Source organism: Bombus vancouverensis, chromosome 3, assembly GCF_051014615.1.
Source record: "Bombus vancouverensis nearcticus chromosome 3, iyBomVanc1_principal, whole genome shotgun sequence".
NCBI classification, from domain to species: Eukaryota; Metazoa; Arthropoda; class Insecta; order Hymenoptera; family Apidae; genus Bombus; species Bombus vancouverensis.
Window position 1 is genome coordinate 9,608,531 of NC_134913.1, and position 19,793 is coordinate 9,628,323.

General features: G+C 36.0%; 2 protein-coding genes across 3 annotated transcripts in view; one reads left to right on the forward strand and one right to left on the reverse strand.

The window, feature by feature from the left end:
- The window catches only part of LOC117165699 (phosphatase and actin regulator 2), a 390,523-nt gene that overhangs the window by 356,749 nt on the left and 13,981 nt on the right, over window positions 1–19,793 (reverse strand). The window lies entirely within an intron of this gene.
- LOC117165705 (uncharacterized) lies at window positions 1,059–3,461 on the forward strand. The gene is given in 3 exon segments (XM_033349034.2): window positions 1,059–1,296; window positions 2,061–2,202; window positions 2,589–3,461. Coding segments are annotated over 3 exon segments (345 nt in total). The 5' UTR covers window positions 1,059–1,112; the 3' UTR covers window positions 2,608–3,461.

Consider the following 19,793-nt stretch of genomic DNA (forward strand, 5'->3'; position numbering starts at 1 on the left):
TCACGAGAATTGGAAATGTCGGTTATATTGTATGTATGTATATGCATATGAAGAATACGTTCCGTGTGTGAGTACTGTCAACTTTGAACGTAACTACGTATTTCATTATCACCATTATATTTTATGTTTCACATACTTTGAATTTTTTAAACGGTTAAAATCTTTCTTTCTCCTTTTTTCCAATACGGTGCAATTATTTCTTGATACAACAGATATTGCTTAATATAAAATTATCTTAGAAATTATTTTATAAACGATAAGAGTCGTATGATTTTCAAGATTCTACGTATCCTTCATATTTTAATCCCATGAAAATATATCTTCAAGCACACATACTAAGAGAAGATTATTCTTCGATAATGATATCAAATTATAATATCAATCATTAAATTTCAATACCAGGTACATTATTGATCCTCTAAATTACCCGGTATACAGGGTGGTTGGTAACTGGTGGTACAAGCGGAAAGGGGGTGATTCTACGCGAAAAAAAAGTCGAAAATATAGAATAAAAATTTTTCGTTTGAGGCTTTGTTTTCGAGAAAATCGACTTTGAATTTTCGCTCGGTACGCGTGCGGTACGTTATAACGGATCTCACTGTAGATCGTTGTCTCAATGGAAAAATTAAAAAAAAAAAATTGTTATTCTATATTTTCGTCTTCTTTTTTCGCGTAGAATCACCTCCTTTCCGCTTGTACCACCAGTTACCAACCACCCTGTATAATATACCCGAATAAACAAATGTAAAAAATTACCAAACAACAAATGTAAATCATTAGCAGAATTTTTTTCTGTTGAAGGGAGCACAATGACTTCATCTTTTTTTTCTCGAAACGACGCTTCGTTCATCGAACTATTTTTCGACGAAATACAATACCCTGAAATGTAAGCGAGCAATAAGTAAACACACTTGTGAAACGTTTTACACGTTTCATCCAGAAATCTTAACTCTTTTCATATAAACGCGCAACGAAGAACAAATCAACAGCTTCCACGCCGCCCGTTCGAGATTGCTTTTTTCATTAGCAGTATTCGTCATCCTCAATGCGTTTTCGAATGCGAATTAACAACTTCTTTGTTACGGAACAAACAGATCACTGTGTCATGGTGCATGAGATTCTCAGTGGTATATAAGAGCGGATCAGACCATCGCGAATCAGACAAAGACTCGACTCCGATTTCGTCTGAGCTTGTTTTCTAAACCAGTAACATGAAGAAAGGTGTGCTACTCTTCTGGATGATCTGTTTGGCGATTGTAATCGTCGACGCGAAACCGTTTCCTCAACAAGAAAGTTGTAAGTTTAAGCTGAAACTGCAATGATTAATTATTTATTATTGATATATTGTTAAATATTAAATCAAATTCCGACGCATGGCTGACTGAAAATTGTAGCAATGCAGTTTCGAGTGTCTTAAAATTTTTAAAATTTGCAATTAATCGCGTAGTTCAAGATCTGAAGATGTCGTTTCTTTAATTCCATAATTGAAAAGTGCTCGTAGAAAACACTGTAAGTGCCACGATTGAAAAATTTCCATTCCTTATTGGAGAGATGAGAATACCGCAATATGGAATTTCAATGGAATTTCCCTTTCTAAATAGTTATTAATAATACTAGAACATGGTGTCACAATCTCGCCTCTATAAAGAAAAATATAAACACTCGCGAAAATTAATTGATCGTTTCTTGACTGTTGTCTATGCCATCTGTCTAAATTAATGGAACATTAAGTTTTCTTTATAGCTAAGTGCTGGCGAATACAGGATTTTCTACAGATACACTTCTTTTTTTCGTGAATTTGGACTACATTAACGTATAAGCTTTCTTCTTCTCCTGAAAAACTTGTTTCTTGGTGCTTGCTGTGTTTTCTACGTTATTCAAGTGGACTATAAACTTATTTTCTCCCGTGATACGTTTTCATAAACTAAAAACATATAGTGAAGTTTTTAATTACAAATAAACGTAAAACATCATTTTATGGAAAATAACAGTGAATGCGTGTGAATATTGTGAAATAATGGTAAAACGTTAGTAATTTAATTTCTCGCTTCGACGTGCAGATGATGACGAAGTACTTGTACCGAAAGATACCATACGTTATCCAAACATATTTTGGTTGGGCAGGCCTTTTTATGATCAAGACGATTATTATGGTGATAATACCGATAGGAAACCATCTACTCTATCGTATGCTAATGTGGGGTAAGTTAACAAGATTTTATTGTTAATTAAGAACTGCAGTAGAAACTACATTGATCGACTGTAAAAATTGAAAAATATAGAAACGATACGATATAGATACGATATTATATAAAACGTAAAATTAGAAACATCAAACAAATAAATTGTAATCAATTATTCCTTTTCCCGGGAATCAATCAAGTTATATTTATAGGAGTTTAATTAAGTTTATTTATTATGCAACTGCGTTTGATTGACAATTAATGTTTTTTTGGCGAACTTATATGAAATGTTAATCACGATACGATATACCTATACATATGTTATTTAATTTTATAGAAAAAATAATAGAACATCGTAGTATAACGTATATGTAATATTTTTAATTAAAATGTTTCTTCTTGCAGAGCTGGATGGGGTCGCTAAAAATCATCCGATCGAATCGATCGCTTCTTCGAATCAGTTATAATCGCCGCATGATAACGTAGAGTGCATCATAAATTTATATTAATTTTCACGTTAAATTAATATCATAATTCGTAAAGTACCGGGCTATCATCGAGAACGACGAAACTGTCACCGCAAATTAATAATAAGTCACTAATACGTACAGATAGTCTTGTTTAACAGAATTTTATATTTTCGTATTGACCAATTAACATTTAATCGTTCAATTAATATTTCTCGCGCATCACGTGCTTCTGAATTGTACGTCAAATAATACCAAACAAAACCGACATGAATCACTCTTTCGTAAATTAAACTACATTCGATGTTCAAGATTGATGGAAACCCATATAGTCCTTGGTTGGAAGATACGCAAAGCAATCGATCAAACCAACGCAAGGATCGTCGATCGCTAAATAGCAGGCAAATATTTGCGAACGCTAGGCCACTGACAGCGATTCTATATAAGACATCAAGCGTACTCCGAAATATCGGTAGATTTATTTAGCGACGCCAGAGGATACAATGAGCAATCCAATTTTAATCCCACCGCTACTAATTTTATCGTCGAAACTATGTGTGGAATCCGTGATCTTATATTCAACGATTATTTGTTTCGTAATACTAACAACATAGTGTTAAGGGTTTATGTTAATAAAATTGTTATATTTACGATACAAGGACGTTTAAAAAAAGTTTATAACTTAATATACGAAGAGCGCGTGAGAAGAACACGACTAGTCTATTTCTGTTAATTTCTTGATTTCGAACGACTGTTTAGGTTTGTAAATATATGTTTGCAAATTATTGAAAATAAATCGAGTACTAGAGAATCCATGTCTAATAATTATTCGAAACATTAACACTAAGGACAGTTTACTAAAACTCTCACGGTTTTTATCAATCGTAACCATAAAAGTCTTAAAACGCCTCTGTATAAGTCATTATAACTGGAAAAAAAATCTCGAAAGGAAGTACCGTGATAAAATACACTATGCAGAAGTCACAGAGATCATAACCCAGTACGTAAAAAACTACCCTAAAGGTACTTTAGAGTCTAGAGTATCCTTAAAACTCATTTCGAGAAGAAGAGGCGATAAAAAGGTTAAGGCCCGTCTCTAAGACTCCAAGTGGAGCGTAGTAGAGAAAAATTCGTCTCGATAATTCCAGAGCTCCTGAAATCCTGGTACAGTGGCCTGATGTATCGTTTCTATGGTTCATGGAACAAGCTGCACAAAAGAAGGGGCGATTACGTCGATTACTACGATTATGGCGACCCTATTCCGAATTCTTTGCCCGGCTCTCTGCATCTTACGTATGAGAGAGACTCGTTCCGTGCTCAGGGGAATCGGAACCGAGTGGTGCAGAATTATGGCGACAGGTTTTCGCTGTTGGATTCAGACTGCAAGAGGAAACCCTCCGGGAATTTGCAGAGCTAGAAAATTCAGGAGACGATCGTGAAGCGACATTCGATAAAAGAAATTGACATCTTCTGAATTCGAGAATCAGTGATGTCTATCTGAATAATAGCAATTTAGATGATAGTAAATGATAGTAGGTTTTATTATCATATTCCTCGGATTTGAGGGCTCTTGATTTTTTTTCTACAGAGTTAGTTGAATTCCACAAAAACCATGATCGAAGAAACAATGTTCTAACGATATGAATAATTTCTAGAAATAATTTCTCTTAGTTTCGTACATTTCCGACGAAACAAACCATAAAACCATGTAACTATAATTTAGGCTAACTTTCTTTCAAATTTTTAAATTTTGCGAAATACATAGTAATCCTAAACTTTCGGAACTTCGATACTACATAGCTATCCGTGGATCGTGTTGCTTTATACTAATGTGCTTGGAAACGTGTTTTGTTAAGAAACTGAGGAAAGCAAGAATTTATCTAAAATATGTTTTAGTCGTAGCTGCCTTTAATGATGGAATATGATATTTATTCAAGCATAACATATTGTATAATAGTTCATTAGTAAACAGATTATTGATTCCATCAACTGAACAATGCTCATCATTATCGACGGTTCTCCGACAATATTCATGAATTTGCCTCGAGTGAATTAATTAGTGATCAACGTCGTTTGAGAGGCTGGAATATTGAATTCATCTTGTCCAAGCGTAGCACACGCTATCGTATTATTACGTTTATTATTATTCGTATTTTTTACGTACGTGTATCTTTGTAAGTGTAAGAGTACTTTTCGATCAACTGTAGAACTTTTTTTATTAAAATACAATTACTAATATGTATTATAAAAATATAAGTCCTGCAAGGACATCATCATGGACCCAATCAAAACTCATACGAATTCTCGCATTCCTTACCATCTTTTTTAAACCGAACATACATGTTAAAACCAGACAAATTCCAATATCCATTATTTTACTATTCACCTTTACAACCTGCAGTTACAAGCTGCAGTTCAACTCTGAAGAAAAACCGTTTCTGTTTCTCAGAGAAACGAGATTCGCGCGACAGTTGTGTGGAACGCGAGCCACAGACCAGACGCATAAACAAGCAGTGGTAGTTGAAGGTTTAATGAAACCGAGCAGCCCTTTTAATCGGGCGCGCAGTAATTTCCAAGGAGGAAATCTTAACGAGCCTTTTGTCTGGTTGGCAAGGTAGATAGGCAAAGGAAAAGGAGAAGGAAGAGCAGGCAGGTTCTCAAGGGGCTCGTAGCTCGACGCCAGGTGAACCAGCTCGGGTCTCGCAGGTCCCGCAACTCGTCGACTCGGTAACGCACGCTCAAACGGCCGCTTCTCGTGAATATTTAACAGGTTGCTAAGAGGATGAGCTTTCTTGAAGAGGCTCGTCCATAAACGCGGAAACGGGATGCCGCGTAAACGAACGGCCCGGCCGCTTTTCCCTTTTAATCCCTTGCTCCTCATTCGCGACACTGTGAGATTATAACTCCAGCCTCGACACGCGCGACCAGTTTTTGTCTCTTTCTTTCCTTTGCTCTTCGTTTCCTGGATCTGTTTCTCCGAGCGTCGAGAGTGTCACACTTTTCATCGTGTCGCACTCTCGTTCTCGTTTCAACGGAAACAACGCACGCCACGTTGCTGCGATTCCAAACATTTGTGTCGATTCTTTCCTCGTATCATTAACGATTTGCTAACAGAGATAGAAATATCTATTCCTTTTTTTTCTTATCGAGAAAAATGTGAGCTCTTATGTAATGCTCTTTGTACGTCGTTCTCTCAGTTTCAATTTGTACCTTGCGGACATAGATGACTGTCACGGTTTGGATTAGGTACGGGTTACGTCACGTAATTTTGGAATATTTAGTTCGAATTTATTACGAACGTGACATCTTTATTTTGACCCACTTTCGAATATAAAATAAGAATTGGATAACCTAAATCTAATTCAAACTGATACGGTTACCTGCGACCCAAAAATGCCAATTTAGAGTAAAGGAACCTATATCACTGGATAAACGACAGATGAATAAAAGGATCGATTTAAAAGCTATTATCTTATTAAAGATCTATTTGACATTTTATATTTACTCTGGTCATCCGTTTCTTTTCATATAGCGTTCGTTTGTGTTTGCGTGAATTTTAAAACGTTCCCCTCGATCGCTTAATTAAATATGCACGTCAAATATTTGTATCTGTTGCGTTTTATAGTTACTCAGCAAACAACCAGCATTTTCACAGAAGTATCGTGTCTTTATTCTCATTTTCCAGCGTTTCGCTAATATCACTCATAAAGTAAATACGTTGTACAGGAAAAAGGAGCAGGATGAAAATTAATAATGGAACACTCGGATGTGGGTACGCCATTTTCACGTCAATTTAATGGAAACTAATGTTTTACATTCTTTCGCGCGATGCGGATAATTCGTCAAATTCACACTTTTGTTTGCACTTCGCAGAGTCAGTTTTTTTAGCGGCCAAAACGCTTTTCATTTTCCATTTTAATTACAGCGAATAAAACCTTACGCTTTTTAATCTCATCCGTGAATGGAATTAGATATACATTGTACAAATTTTTTAATAAAAGCTGTATCGCACTTATACAGTTACCTTTTATAAAAAGGAAGTGGATGTTATATAAATAGAATAAACCTGGTTCTATATTTTACCAGCTCTTTTCAACACAGAAAGGATATTATTATTTAGAAAATAATCTATAGAATGGTAATTATTAATGATCCACAATAGGAATCATTGATCCTATAATTTATATAACGTGTGTAAACATAATGAGCAATATGTTTGTATCCAACACAAAACGTGATCAACATTTATAGCACGATTAAGCAAGGCAAATTTGCTCAAAAATTAAGCTGTTGTGTTACTCGATGCTGAATAATGAATATTCATCGACAATAAAACACGAGATATCTCATGATCCACCTGCAAGCAATAAGGTAGAAACACGAGATATCTCGTGATTCCTATGTAACGTGTTAACCATTCGACAAACGAGGGATTGGCGCCAGACATTGTTCTTCACCCACTTTCAAACATTTAGATTTCAATATTTTTTGCCTACTTTTCCATTCTGTTCGATAATTATCTTTAATATCATCTTCCTGACAAGGAAAAACAAAATCATAGATTCCATTATCAATTCAAATGTAAGCCATCAGTATCCAAACTAAATAAATTCATCTTCTGAAAATTTGTAAATCTTAATCAGTGTTTATTTCTTTTTTTGTTTTTTTTTTTTAGGTATCACAAGATGTAGTTGATTATTTTGTTTCTCAACTGATTCATATAAGCAAACATACTCCAAAGTCATACTCCTGAAATATTTACTAATTAATAAAAATTACACATCGTACGTGTCTCTATTACATTGTAAGATCTCTCGTTAAATCAAATTCTTAAAACTGTTCGCAATAAAAATACAAATTTGGAGAAAATAAATACAGGGCTAGAATTTTATTTGATTTGTCAACTAATCAATTTTTGCCACGGAAACGGTAACTTATAACGATAATAACTCATTATGATTTATTTCTTTTTCTAAGAAAAAAATTATTACCGTGTTTTATATTTTTACAACGGAATAAAAACACGATATATAGGTTATCGTAGCATCGCTCATGAAGAAAGACAAATGTATAGCAGCGGACCGCCTAATGCAACAACTCGACGATCCAGCAAAACCCTTCAATGTGTGTTTTGAATATTCAACGCACGGCTCGCGTACTGATTAAATGCAAATCGGATTAATCCTCCCTTCGGTAAGCCTCGCCGCCTCGACACGAACCTGCTAATTTGCTGCTGCATCCGATGATGCGGAACCCCTAGCTTAAGATTCGTTTCGTTTCTCCGCTAACTTCGTTTTTGTTGCCATTAGTAAGAAAATCAGCTTGTGAAGATGTTTTGTTTCGTGATTCAAGGTGAAATAAGATTAGTTACTGACTCCAATTCCCTATGGTGAAGTATTCTATAAAAACCGGAAAAAGAAAGAAGTAGCACCTTGATACTTCTGCTTACGACACATAAGAGCAGGTTGAAGCGACCAGTACGTGTTAGCACGTGAAACACGCGAGCATCGTAGATCAGTTCACTCCTCCATGGTTTTCTTAAGAAGTTTCTCTACAGATTTACAGAATATTATTTGTAGAGAGTGTCTTTTGTATATATTTCAACGACAGGCGAGAGAGACAAATTTATAAATTCTAGGAAGAAATTAAATTGTTGAACAAAATAGTGGACCGCCTTGCAATCGGAGAATAATTAATACGCTAAAAAGGTATAATGAACTCCTAAAAGTAGCTGTTTGAATATATGCAAACAGATTTGTGTTGAAATGATAGGTTTGAAGCGAACCTGAACGTTTAAAGATTGAAATAAAATTGAGTGCTTAACGAATAATCTTAAGAACATACGAGAAAGCCGTAATGTACATCTGAAAGAAATTATGGACGTTTAAGATGCAAAGATATTTGTATGTTTTTGAATAATAAATTTAAGATAAATCTGAACGTTAACGGGCGAAAATAAAATTTAACGCTCAGCAAATAATCTCGAGGAAACGCGAAAAAGCCGTAATGAACACCTGAAAGGAATGATGATCGTTAGTGGAGGTGCGTTTGAAGTCACCGTATCGCAACGAGGCGTCAAACGTAAATCAACGTTTCACGGTCGCCGATTCCAGAGTCCGGTTTAATGAAATTCTCCAGAGAACACGTTCCCATAATGTTGAACGCGTGTCACGTCCCGAGGATGCGAGCTAAATTTCTCGTCCGCACGGAAGGAAGACGAATCCCTCGTGTGCTCGCGAAATAACACAGACGCTCGTCATGAAAATTAAGTCGTTGGCTCGATAAGGCGTCCGCAGTTTCCCTACGTTTCCAATCCGAGGACGAACAACCTTCAATTGGGGCAACTACGTAACTTTCGTCCCGACAAAAAAACGTGCTTCACCTTGGTCGGCTGATCGAACGAACAGCTAATTGCTTTTTTTCGTCAAATTCACGGATAACGTAGCGCCCCTTCGTTTAATCAGTTAATTACAAAAAACCCTACTCTGAGCAGACGGCGCGAAAATTTCGAAATATTAAAAAAGTTTCACACGAACGAGTCTCCTCGAAGGTTAAACATCAGTTACGACTTCCGGGACTTTCAGAGTTCAATGAATGAGCTTGTTCGATTCAATTCGAAACACGTGTGGAATACGTGCTCGCCTTTGTATTATGAAGCGATTATGATGGAGTGACTATTAAAGGTATTCCGACGATGAATGTGAGTGGTAGAATCGATAAGTCGTTCAATGATAGTAGGTTATCCAAATCGCTTAATTGGACAAAGTTAAAAGTAGGAAACATTGATGAAATTATAATACGAAATAAGTATGGATCAAGTTCCTTGGCATTAAAATTTTAAAAAATTTCAGAAAGTTAGCAGTTCAAGTTTGACTTGTGAATTTCTCGTACAAAGATCGCGGGGAAAAAGCACGGTTTCGTGAAATTCTTTATATTAATATCGTTTTATGACTAGAAAGAAATATTTCAATACGAAATAGCTAAAGAATGGAGGACGAAATTATGCAAAGGAATGAGATTTGGATCTTACTCCATCTCTGGATGCTTCGACAGGAAAAATCGTCCATTGCTATGGTCAGGCGAATGGAAGACTAAGACGAAAAGAGGATTCGTTCATATTCCACGGATTCATCTTTTAACTCTTAAATCTCTTTCGTCACGCGGGAAATCAAAGTCTGCATCAAACTCGTAATAAAAGCTCGGACGTTGGTGGAAGTTTGCGTGTAGCGAGGGTCGTTGAATCGATAAGTGTCTACCCCGATAGGAAATAACCAGGTTCGGCGGAAACAAAGGAACGGTGTTCGCGACGTTCCGTGAAAACGCGTGATGCGGACCGAAGCGGCCACGGCTCGCGCAATTAAACTTCGAATGCCGTTTGCGGCAATCCGACGCGTTTAACCAGTCACTTCGATTCGAAATTACGATGGGAATTCGAAGGTAGATTTACCGCGACAGATTTAGCCCGAGGAATACTAATCGAGTGGCGTATGACGGACTGACGATATTCTGCCGTAATTTCTAATACGTGCTTCGTCATTCTGCAAATCTATCGCGACGATCAATGAAAGTAATCGTACGAGTTTTGCGAGATAGATACCACATACTCTTTGTTGTATTGTTGTGAGAGTTTGTTGTCTTCGAAATCACACTCCGACATGTTAAATATTTGATAGAGATCTGTAGAAAAGGACAATTCGTATCCTGACAATTTTATATCAGAACTGTGTATAATTAATTCCTTTAATTAATAGAAGAAATTATCAAACTCCGTCGAATAAATTTTTAACACATGTTATTAATTATTAAGACACTTACTAATCTCGTAAAAAAAGAAAATGTGCTAATTTATTGTGCCAATTTAGATTATCAGGGACACATTGAATATAACGACTCAGAATACGCAGAAGAAGTTTATAGCGAACAAATTTATAGGAGATAATGAATTAACAAATTATATATTTCTGCCATGATTCATCGAGTCAGATTTAATTAGAAAATTTTAGGTATCGAACATGTCTTATTGAGTGTAAATCAATTGGAATCGAATTCCAGAGCATCAATTTATAGGAAAGTTAATTCCCTTATCTTACGGTAATCCCTCGAATCGATTACTGTGCTTCTATCTTATCAAACACAGTACCACTCAAGAACTATTCCGTCATGCACTTTAACTTGATTGAAGCCCAGCAATTTCTAATGCTATTAAATTCACGTTTAATGTTTTTCCTATCCTTATGTATTTAATTCTTTCATTTAACAAAAACTATTTGGCATCTTTTCATCTTTCCAGATATTTTCAAATACTTAAAGAACCCTGCGATTTTTGCCTTTCAAGTAAAGTTATAATTATATATTACATTACAATATACAGGCTGTTACAAAATAATAACTAAACAGCTTAGATCAAATAAAGAGAAACAAAGGTGACATCAATTAAGAAGAGTAGCGTTATTGCATTTCTCTCGCAATTCTCCCCTATTATCTGACCCATGGCACGATTAACAAGGCATTCTACGCTCATTAAGATCCATTATTTCTGTTAATACGAGTCAGAATGACGTTAAATCGGCGCAGACGATGATTGATGGCCAGGACAACGATAAACCGACGAACAGCCACGTTATTCTCGATCCACTTCCTGCGATAGAAGGGAAGGAAACGCGAGTTTGCTCGGAAACTTGTCTCGCTTAGCTGCCAACAACGAAACGACGCGGAAAACAAAATGCAAATTGCTTTTCTTTTCGACCTGGCCGCGTTTGACGCGCGATTTATCGACTATTCGAATGTGGAACGTCGCAGGATCGCATCTGCAACTTTTCTCATGCTATCCACACGCCGATTCCGGCCGCGATAAATCAAGCTTCTTTCGCGGGACTTCTCAACGTCATTCAGTGTCGACGAGTAATAAGTAACACGTCGAACATCATACAAGAAACTTGCCATGCTTCGATAAGGGCCTGCCCAACCAACAGCTTTGCGATCTTGATATATCGCCTTTGTTTGAAATTTTTCACGCGATGTTAGAACTCCTTGGAGGTCTGCGCTGGATATGTTTCATCATGACATACTGTACTTTACTGTGCTTTTGCTTTTCTTTTTATCTTTCTTTTATTTCTTTTTTTTTTTTTTTGTTTAATAATAAGAAGAAGGAAGATGAAAGATGGAGAAGGTTAACTCATTAACACATTCGCTATTGATTGCATATGAATTATTCAGTTCAGGGAAATTGTATTGATCCATCCTATTTTAAAGATAGAATAAATTATGATTAAAATATGTAGCCATAAAGGTGGTTATTTTGAAAAAAATAAATAGAACGACACTTAATTCCCAGTCCATTAGTCTGCCAAGTATTGAAACATTGAAATGAGACTAATGCAAAATAGGTTAATGATATTCGGTGACGTGTGAATAGTAAGTGAATTATGCAATTTTTGAAGAAATCTCTAAAATATCTGACAATATTTTAAAGTACAATGTCAGGAAAAGGATTTTATCTTCGGGCGCGAAAGTTTCTACAAATGGTAGAAAACGAAGCATTCGTTAACAAACAAAACATTTACGCTTTACTCGTTACGTTATTCTTAATTCGATTGCGAATAGTGATATCTGTACGTATGTTTTAAAATTTGACGCTTATTTTCTCTCGTATTTGCGTGTACTATCTCTTTGCAATTTAACGGGTAATTGGGTAAAAGCCTAATCTTACCAATTAACTTATATATTACGATCTTACTTTAAAATCATTATTATTCACTATGATCAAGTTACGATTATAGCTGGGAGTTTAACATAAAAGCAATTCCATCTAGAGAGTTTTTTGTATTTTATTTATCTTCGATATTCGGGTCAATATCTTACGATTAATTAAAAATAGTATCATTACGTTCGATGAGCACCGGATACGAATAAATTGAATCAAACAGCGGAAAACTAATTTTTATTCGTCAACCTTTTCCAGTTGACGATGGAATTTATAAGAATTACAATTCAGAATATTGAATTTCAAATATGAAAACGAAGTTATCTGTCATTTTTCCGACTCTGAATCGTTGTGTAAATTTCTCTGGATTTACCTGGTCCGCTTATCTATGGTTAGACAGAGTTCCGAAATTCCAATTAAAACCTGAAGCGCTTGGAGTGTCTTCTCACATTCCAATAAAAACCGACATACATAGTACCATAAATTCGCGAGAACACTGGATTTCAAGAGAAGGAAGCTGTGTCTCTTCCAGCTTGCAAATCTAACATCATTCGCGTGTAACATCTCTTCATGTTCCAGGAAATAAAGGCTGTCGAGAAATCCTTTATTCTAATTTTTAGGTTCATGCTTTTATTGAAAATCCTAAAATGCTAAGTGCAATAAATTGACATTTTTTAAATCAATTCTCCAAATTAACAATTAACAATGGCTTTCAAATAATTTGACAATAATTTTTCAATTTATCGAGTTGTGAAAATTTGTACTTCTTGCATAATTATTTCTGGTAAGTTTAATAGCGATTTTAATTTTCATAATTTAATCATTTACGTTATATTTTTTTATTTTATCGAATTTTCAGAGATACCTGAGAAATTATCGAGTCCAAAAGCTTTTATTGAATCAGATCGTCCTATTTTGTCAGCTATTAAATTTAATATCTTACAATTGCAAGTACCAGATGTAAGTTCCTAATAAAGAGACTGACTATATATATATATAACTTTATGATTTAGCTAACGCCAAATCGCCAATTAACAACTATCCCAATTATCATCACTTCTCAGACACGCATAAATCGCGTGAAATTTGTATTATTTCACAGCCGAAAGCGCACCGAAACTTCCACAAACCGATGAAACACATGTCTCGTTCGAACTCCAACAACTAAACATCATTCGAACTTTCGAAAACATTTATCCATTCGCGCCTAACTGCACAAAAATTCATTTGCACAAATCTCACGAAAGTTCGTCCTCTCTCATACAGGATCTCGTCAGTTTCTCAAACGAATCTCTGGATTCTCTTTTGTTACTTTCCTTAAATAAACTAATTTAATTCTCTACAATACACATATATACTACGCCTAAATGGTATTGATCTTTGAATGTAACACATAGACTGTTACGCATTGAATTATATATATTTTGCTGCAATAGACCGAAGTATACCATATCATAACATTTAACTTTTGCAAAATATCACATTATATTTGCGCATTTTTTCCGACAATATTAGCTACATAATTCACGCTATGTTAATTACATTTACTCTATGAAATGTATCTTATTCTAATCGTTATCCACAAATTTAATAACACGGATCAATCAACGTATTAAGAACGAATCAAAGAATGTAAATTTTGAGAAGATTCCATTTTAAGAACGGAATATACAGTAAAAAAAGCACGTAAAATCTTTACAGCCAAGTTCTTTTACAAGCCACTATATCTCGATGGTTAATAACGCGTTAGGAAGCGAGTAACCTAGCCACGTGACGCAATTGTGGGAGTAGGCGATCGTCGGCGGTGAATTTTCCGTTGCGTAAAACTCTGCAATTAAAAGTCCGCGCAAAAATTGATTACGCAGTCACATCCTCTGCTTATCCCTCAGTAGGTCGTCGGCTTGGAAGACGAGGCGAAGGATGCAGGAAACAGTGTTACGGCAAGCGCATCGCTGCGCACGTTCGCCTCTTAGTGACGTAAATTTTCGTTGCGGTGGAACCCGGATTTTTACCGGAACCGCGGAACGCACGCATCTGGAGCGGAGCGAATTTGGCAGTGCTTCCTCGCGACGAGGCTGCAACGTGAAACTATAACACGACGAAGAACACCCTGTGCAGCACGTTTCACGATGTATGAATTATTCGTTGTACAAGACAGTTAAAGTTGGAAACTAAAGTTCCGAATTAGTGTTTCAATGAGATTGTAATAATTGTCGGAAAATTTGTGGAATAATTTCTGCAACTTTTTAAGTGGATTGTTAATTCTGAAAGATTTTTGTAGCAGGTGACGAACATTTTTTGAAACATATGGATGCGTAACGTAAGAAGAAACTTAAGAAATTATTTTATTTAATCTTATAATAGAAATTATCATATTTCCCAATAACATTATTCCACGTTGCTCGCTGTCTGCCTCTTTTGTTTGTGTAACTATGAATTCAGCTTCGTGCATGTAAAATAAACTTTCGCTACGGAGGTTTAATTAAAAAAATGGTGCAGTTAGAACAGAACTTTCCTTCAGGAAATGCCTTCGGATTACATAGTATGTGTATTATTAAATTATTAGAAAACTACAAATATTTCATTTATGGTCACGCTAAAATCTACGATACACTAATATTTGCTCTAGCTGCGATAGAAATCCAACGATTGCTCGTTTGGCTTAATTATTCGAGGATCCCGTTACTGTTTCGATCGAGTTAGAATTAGGGCAACCGATGACCCATAAACACAGTTGGCATTAATACCGATAAACTCATTAGAATCGGTGTGACTGGATGTCCGGTTGGACTAATGATGGAAATTCAAGACGTGCTTCAGTGTTGCTGCCTATACATTACGAATACCGAACTGAATCGATGCGGAGAGCATAGCACGAAGATCAATTGAGAAATCACAGAAAAAAAGCCGAAGATACGGCAACGAAAGTTTCACTGGAAAAGTTAGAGAAATAGTTACAAGTTCAAACGGAATTATGAAAAATGAGTATCTTTTAAATATGACTGAATGTATATTTCTTAATTTTTGATTCAGTTCGTATACAACTGATACTGAAAGTTTGATGAATGTTGTGGCAGTTAACTACACGTATGAAAAAAAGAATGCCGAACTTTTACTTCATAATACGGCTTTTATAAATCACAATGACTTTGCTTCCTAGTGTGTAACGCCCTGTACTTTCACTTCGAGAGGTAGTACATACAACGATTACATACATTGAGACATAAGAATTTAGAACGTTAAAAGTATCAAATATTTTTTGTGAAAGGAAGTAAAAAGTGTTTTAAATGTTCGAGCAGATACTATAGAATTTTTTTTACATCGTATTAAATCTTTAGAATTCTTTTACTTAAATGATATACATATTTGTTAATTACACATATATATACACAAATCTCACTGTTTAGCAAATGCAATTCCTGTGAATTATATACCTGTCCCCGGCTTTCTATAATTCCTATGTTTTTAAACAAATGATAGACGTTTTACTCACGCAGATAAAAACCTAAAGCGTTATTATGAAATGCAATCATCGATCTTTTTGTAATAAAATTTCTTTTTATAAAAAGAAAATAGCAAGAAACATCTATGTATAATTATAAATCAGGAAAGTAAACGAAGTTCAAAAATTTACATCGCCAAGAATGAATTATCCAATATCTACAATCTATAAATCCTCTTTCTTTCTCACTACAAAAATAACACTCTTCAAAAACTACAACTCTTGACTAAGATAAATAATTTATACTTCTTGATTTCTTTACTCTTTTCTGCTTAATCAATAATTATCAATCAACAATCATATCATACAAAAAATTCACAATAAGAGACAGTAGAAATGATACTTTCCAGAAGTTTACAAATTATGAAAAAAAAGAAATGAAGAAACTAATACTAAATTCACTAGATTTCTTCGCTTAATCAACATTCAACAATCAACATCAATCATATACAACAAATTCATGCGAAACCTATCCATCAAAAGTTCTATAAATCTGTTAACAAAAACAGAAAAATTAATGTATTCTAATCAGAGTGTAATACACTCTAATTTTCATATCATTTTCTTAACTGACATTCTTATTTAAAAATTCGTACGAAATAAAATCCTCGAATTTTTTTCCAAAGATACTTACCATAAAGCATCATGAAATTAAATTATAACGTGCAACATGACCGACAACGATAACCACAGACAACGAGATCTCGTAAGGGAACTCACCCTGAGAATAAATCGGGAACTCGCCGTCGCTGTGGCTGTGCGTGAGCATCCCCGTGGAATAAAACTGCCACAGGGCTCTCCTCCGGTTTTCCTCAGACGTGCCAGCGAGGACCTCGTCGTCGTCGGCGTGGTCCAGCAGACTCAACACCTCGGAGAGCGACAGGTTGACGTTGATATCCTCAGCACGACGAACAGTTCGACGGGGCAAACGTAATCGTTCGTACGCACGATACCCGATTTCTTCGTCGGGTTCCACTTTTCCCGCGATCACGCTCGTCTCACCGATGCTCGCCTGGCATCGCGTGAAACTCGCGTTTCCACCGTACACTGGTATTCGATTCACCGCGAATATTGGTTGAACGCACCACCAGCTTGAACTATCGCCGGGCCGATCATCGACTTTCCCTTTCTTTCTGCCTCTCGCTGGCCCGCACACACACACCACCTACGAACGCGTTTTTTTGTTTTCTTTTCTTCTATCCTCCTCAATGATGCTGGCAATAGACGAATCGATTAAGGAACGTGGAACGAGACTCCTCTCGAAGCGAAGAAGAGAGGTCGAGACATCGATTTTGCATGATCTCAGCACTTCGAAGCTTCAGATGGCTTGTGCTGAGTTAGTTTTTGGTGAAGCATGCTTCCTCTACCTTCGATGTTGATTCCGTTTCGTGAGACGTATAAGCGTTTGGCGTGTATTCTTTCTTAATAATTGTGTTACTGTATGATAATATTTATAAATGAAGACGACAAGAAAAGAAGCGCGATAAATTACATTATATCGAATAAGACGTATTAATGCTCTTTCCATCCTAACATTTGCTTGATACTATAATTATCAGGAGTTAAAATATAGAACTTGACGGGAAAATAATAAAACGTAAAGTATTTAAAAAAATACAAACGTAAGATGAGAAGTAAGCTTCTATTCGTATATTTTACAAAAAAGTCATTCAAATTCTAAAAAACTATACATTTTTATAAAAAATTACAAATTGATTATTCCGATAATTCCATTGTTAAATTTATCCTGGTACTTCCAATGTTAGATCTGTTTGGATTTTTAAGAACACGTTATTTTGCTTTATCGGGCTTTATGAACTGAAAATTGAAATAAGGAAGTGCGCGATGAGACGGGAACGTGGGCCGCTAAATAATAAGAACAAACGAAGGTTATCTAAATTAGGATACTAAACATCCCCTAAAGAAAAATAAAGCTACAATCCCAATAATGTTGCACGGTGTCAGGCTGTTCTGTTAATGCGATAGAGCAGACCGCTGCATAAAGCGTTTACTTGGAACGTCGCTATCCAACTACCGCAATCTCTGTAATTCGATAAACAGTTACTTTATGTAAGCCGTTTTAATCGATCGTAGGACAAGCTACGCGTTTACATTAAAAATGTCACAAAAGCAATTTTCGCATAGTTATATATCTACACTACTGGACATTTCTGTTGGCACGAGTTCAATAGAAGTTTCTACGAAAAGTTTGCCAATAATGTAACGGGCTATTACTCTTTTAAAATCACTATCGCGGCTGTATTGGTCTATTAGGTCGAAAATTGAAATTAATTCCGAGGGAACTAAGGAAATGCTCGTATTTCGCCGCTCATTTTTTTAACTTACAAAAATTATATATTGGTCGTATTTTGTACAGGTTCGTGATGACTACGGGCTTTTTAATCACAATTTCGAGTTTTCTCTGCTAGAAAAATATCTGAAAATCATTACGGCGATTGTATTGGTTCGTTATTTCGAAGATTTTTATTAATTCTAAAAATATTACTAAACATACAAATATCATTTATCGATCACATTTTATATATTTTTAGATATAATGACGAAGAACGCTTTATGGACTGTGTATATTTGACGCTCAACATTTTACTAATCACTGACAAAATTTTAGCTGTTTTTATGCATCATAATCTACCAGAGGCAAGGCTAATTATCTCCCTAATTATCTCTCTTGTTTGATAGAGGTGTAAGAAGAGGGCGGGTAATGTTCAGCGCAGAAGTTGAAGCGTTATAGCGTTTTGTTACGAAATTAAACCTCAGTATCATCACAATATACCGGAACTTCCTTTTCTTAACACGCGTACTACAATAATTTGGAACACGAATTATAAACAGTACAGTTGTTCTACAAATTTGGTACGTTTGTAATTCTGTTCTACTTGAAATGTGACAAGTTATTATCCGAGAATAATTACTATCAAACACTTTTGAATTACTTTAATTCTCATTTACTTAAAACAATGTACCACGAAAATGCAAATACCATTCACATCATTAAGAAACATCCTAATACCTAATTAAGTAGCAAAATGTTTACACACCATTTCCATCGAAAATCTCAACGGCGCTACACAAAAATCGTTTCAGCAAAATTGCCCTCGCTTGCCCTCTTCTCATTTGCCACCCCTATTTCTCTACCCCTAAAGAAGATGATCCCCTAAATGTAAACTAAAAACTCAGTCAAAAGCATCCACTCACTTTCGTCTCAGTGAAAGCAGATTTGCCTGATGGTGGCAAACAATACAGCTTGGGCATTCTAGAATGAAAAAACAAAGGGAGTAATGTATCGAACTGACATCGCAGGGTGGCGATATTTCCCACGTCGCGTCGCAGCCACGAAGAGCATCAGATGTCGTCATCGAAACGGTCCAGCCGGCGGCGTATCGGTCTGAACAACAAAGCGAAGAGAGAATAAAACAAAACGAGTGAAAAGGAGTAAAGAGCAAAGAGAGAAAAAAGAAGGATGGCTGTCTCTACGCGTCGCGACGCTCGTCCGTTTCTGCACACGTAAATTTATACCGCGGCTATTAATACGTCGGGCCTCGCGGGTTGATCGATCGCTCGAGGGAAAGAGGAAGGGACTGCGAGCAGAGATTGAACCGCGCCTTTGTTGGTGAAGGGCCACGAGTTTTTCCCTTAGATAAATCGAGAGTACTGCTCTGCTAATAACGAGGCCCCACGGCCAAGCTTATCCGTGTCTCCCGGTTCGATTCGCGATCACCGTTACCTTTACTCGTTCGTTACTAGAATTTATTTTCCGTTTGCGATTGGAATCTGCCCGCGCTATCGTTGCGTGTCCGTAAGAAATTGAAATTGACTCGACCACGCTCGCCGCCGGCAATAAATCGATATTACTATTTCGGCGTGATGAAAAACAGCGGGAATGCGTATCTTTATGTTTCTTTCGTGAAATCCGCGAC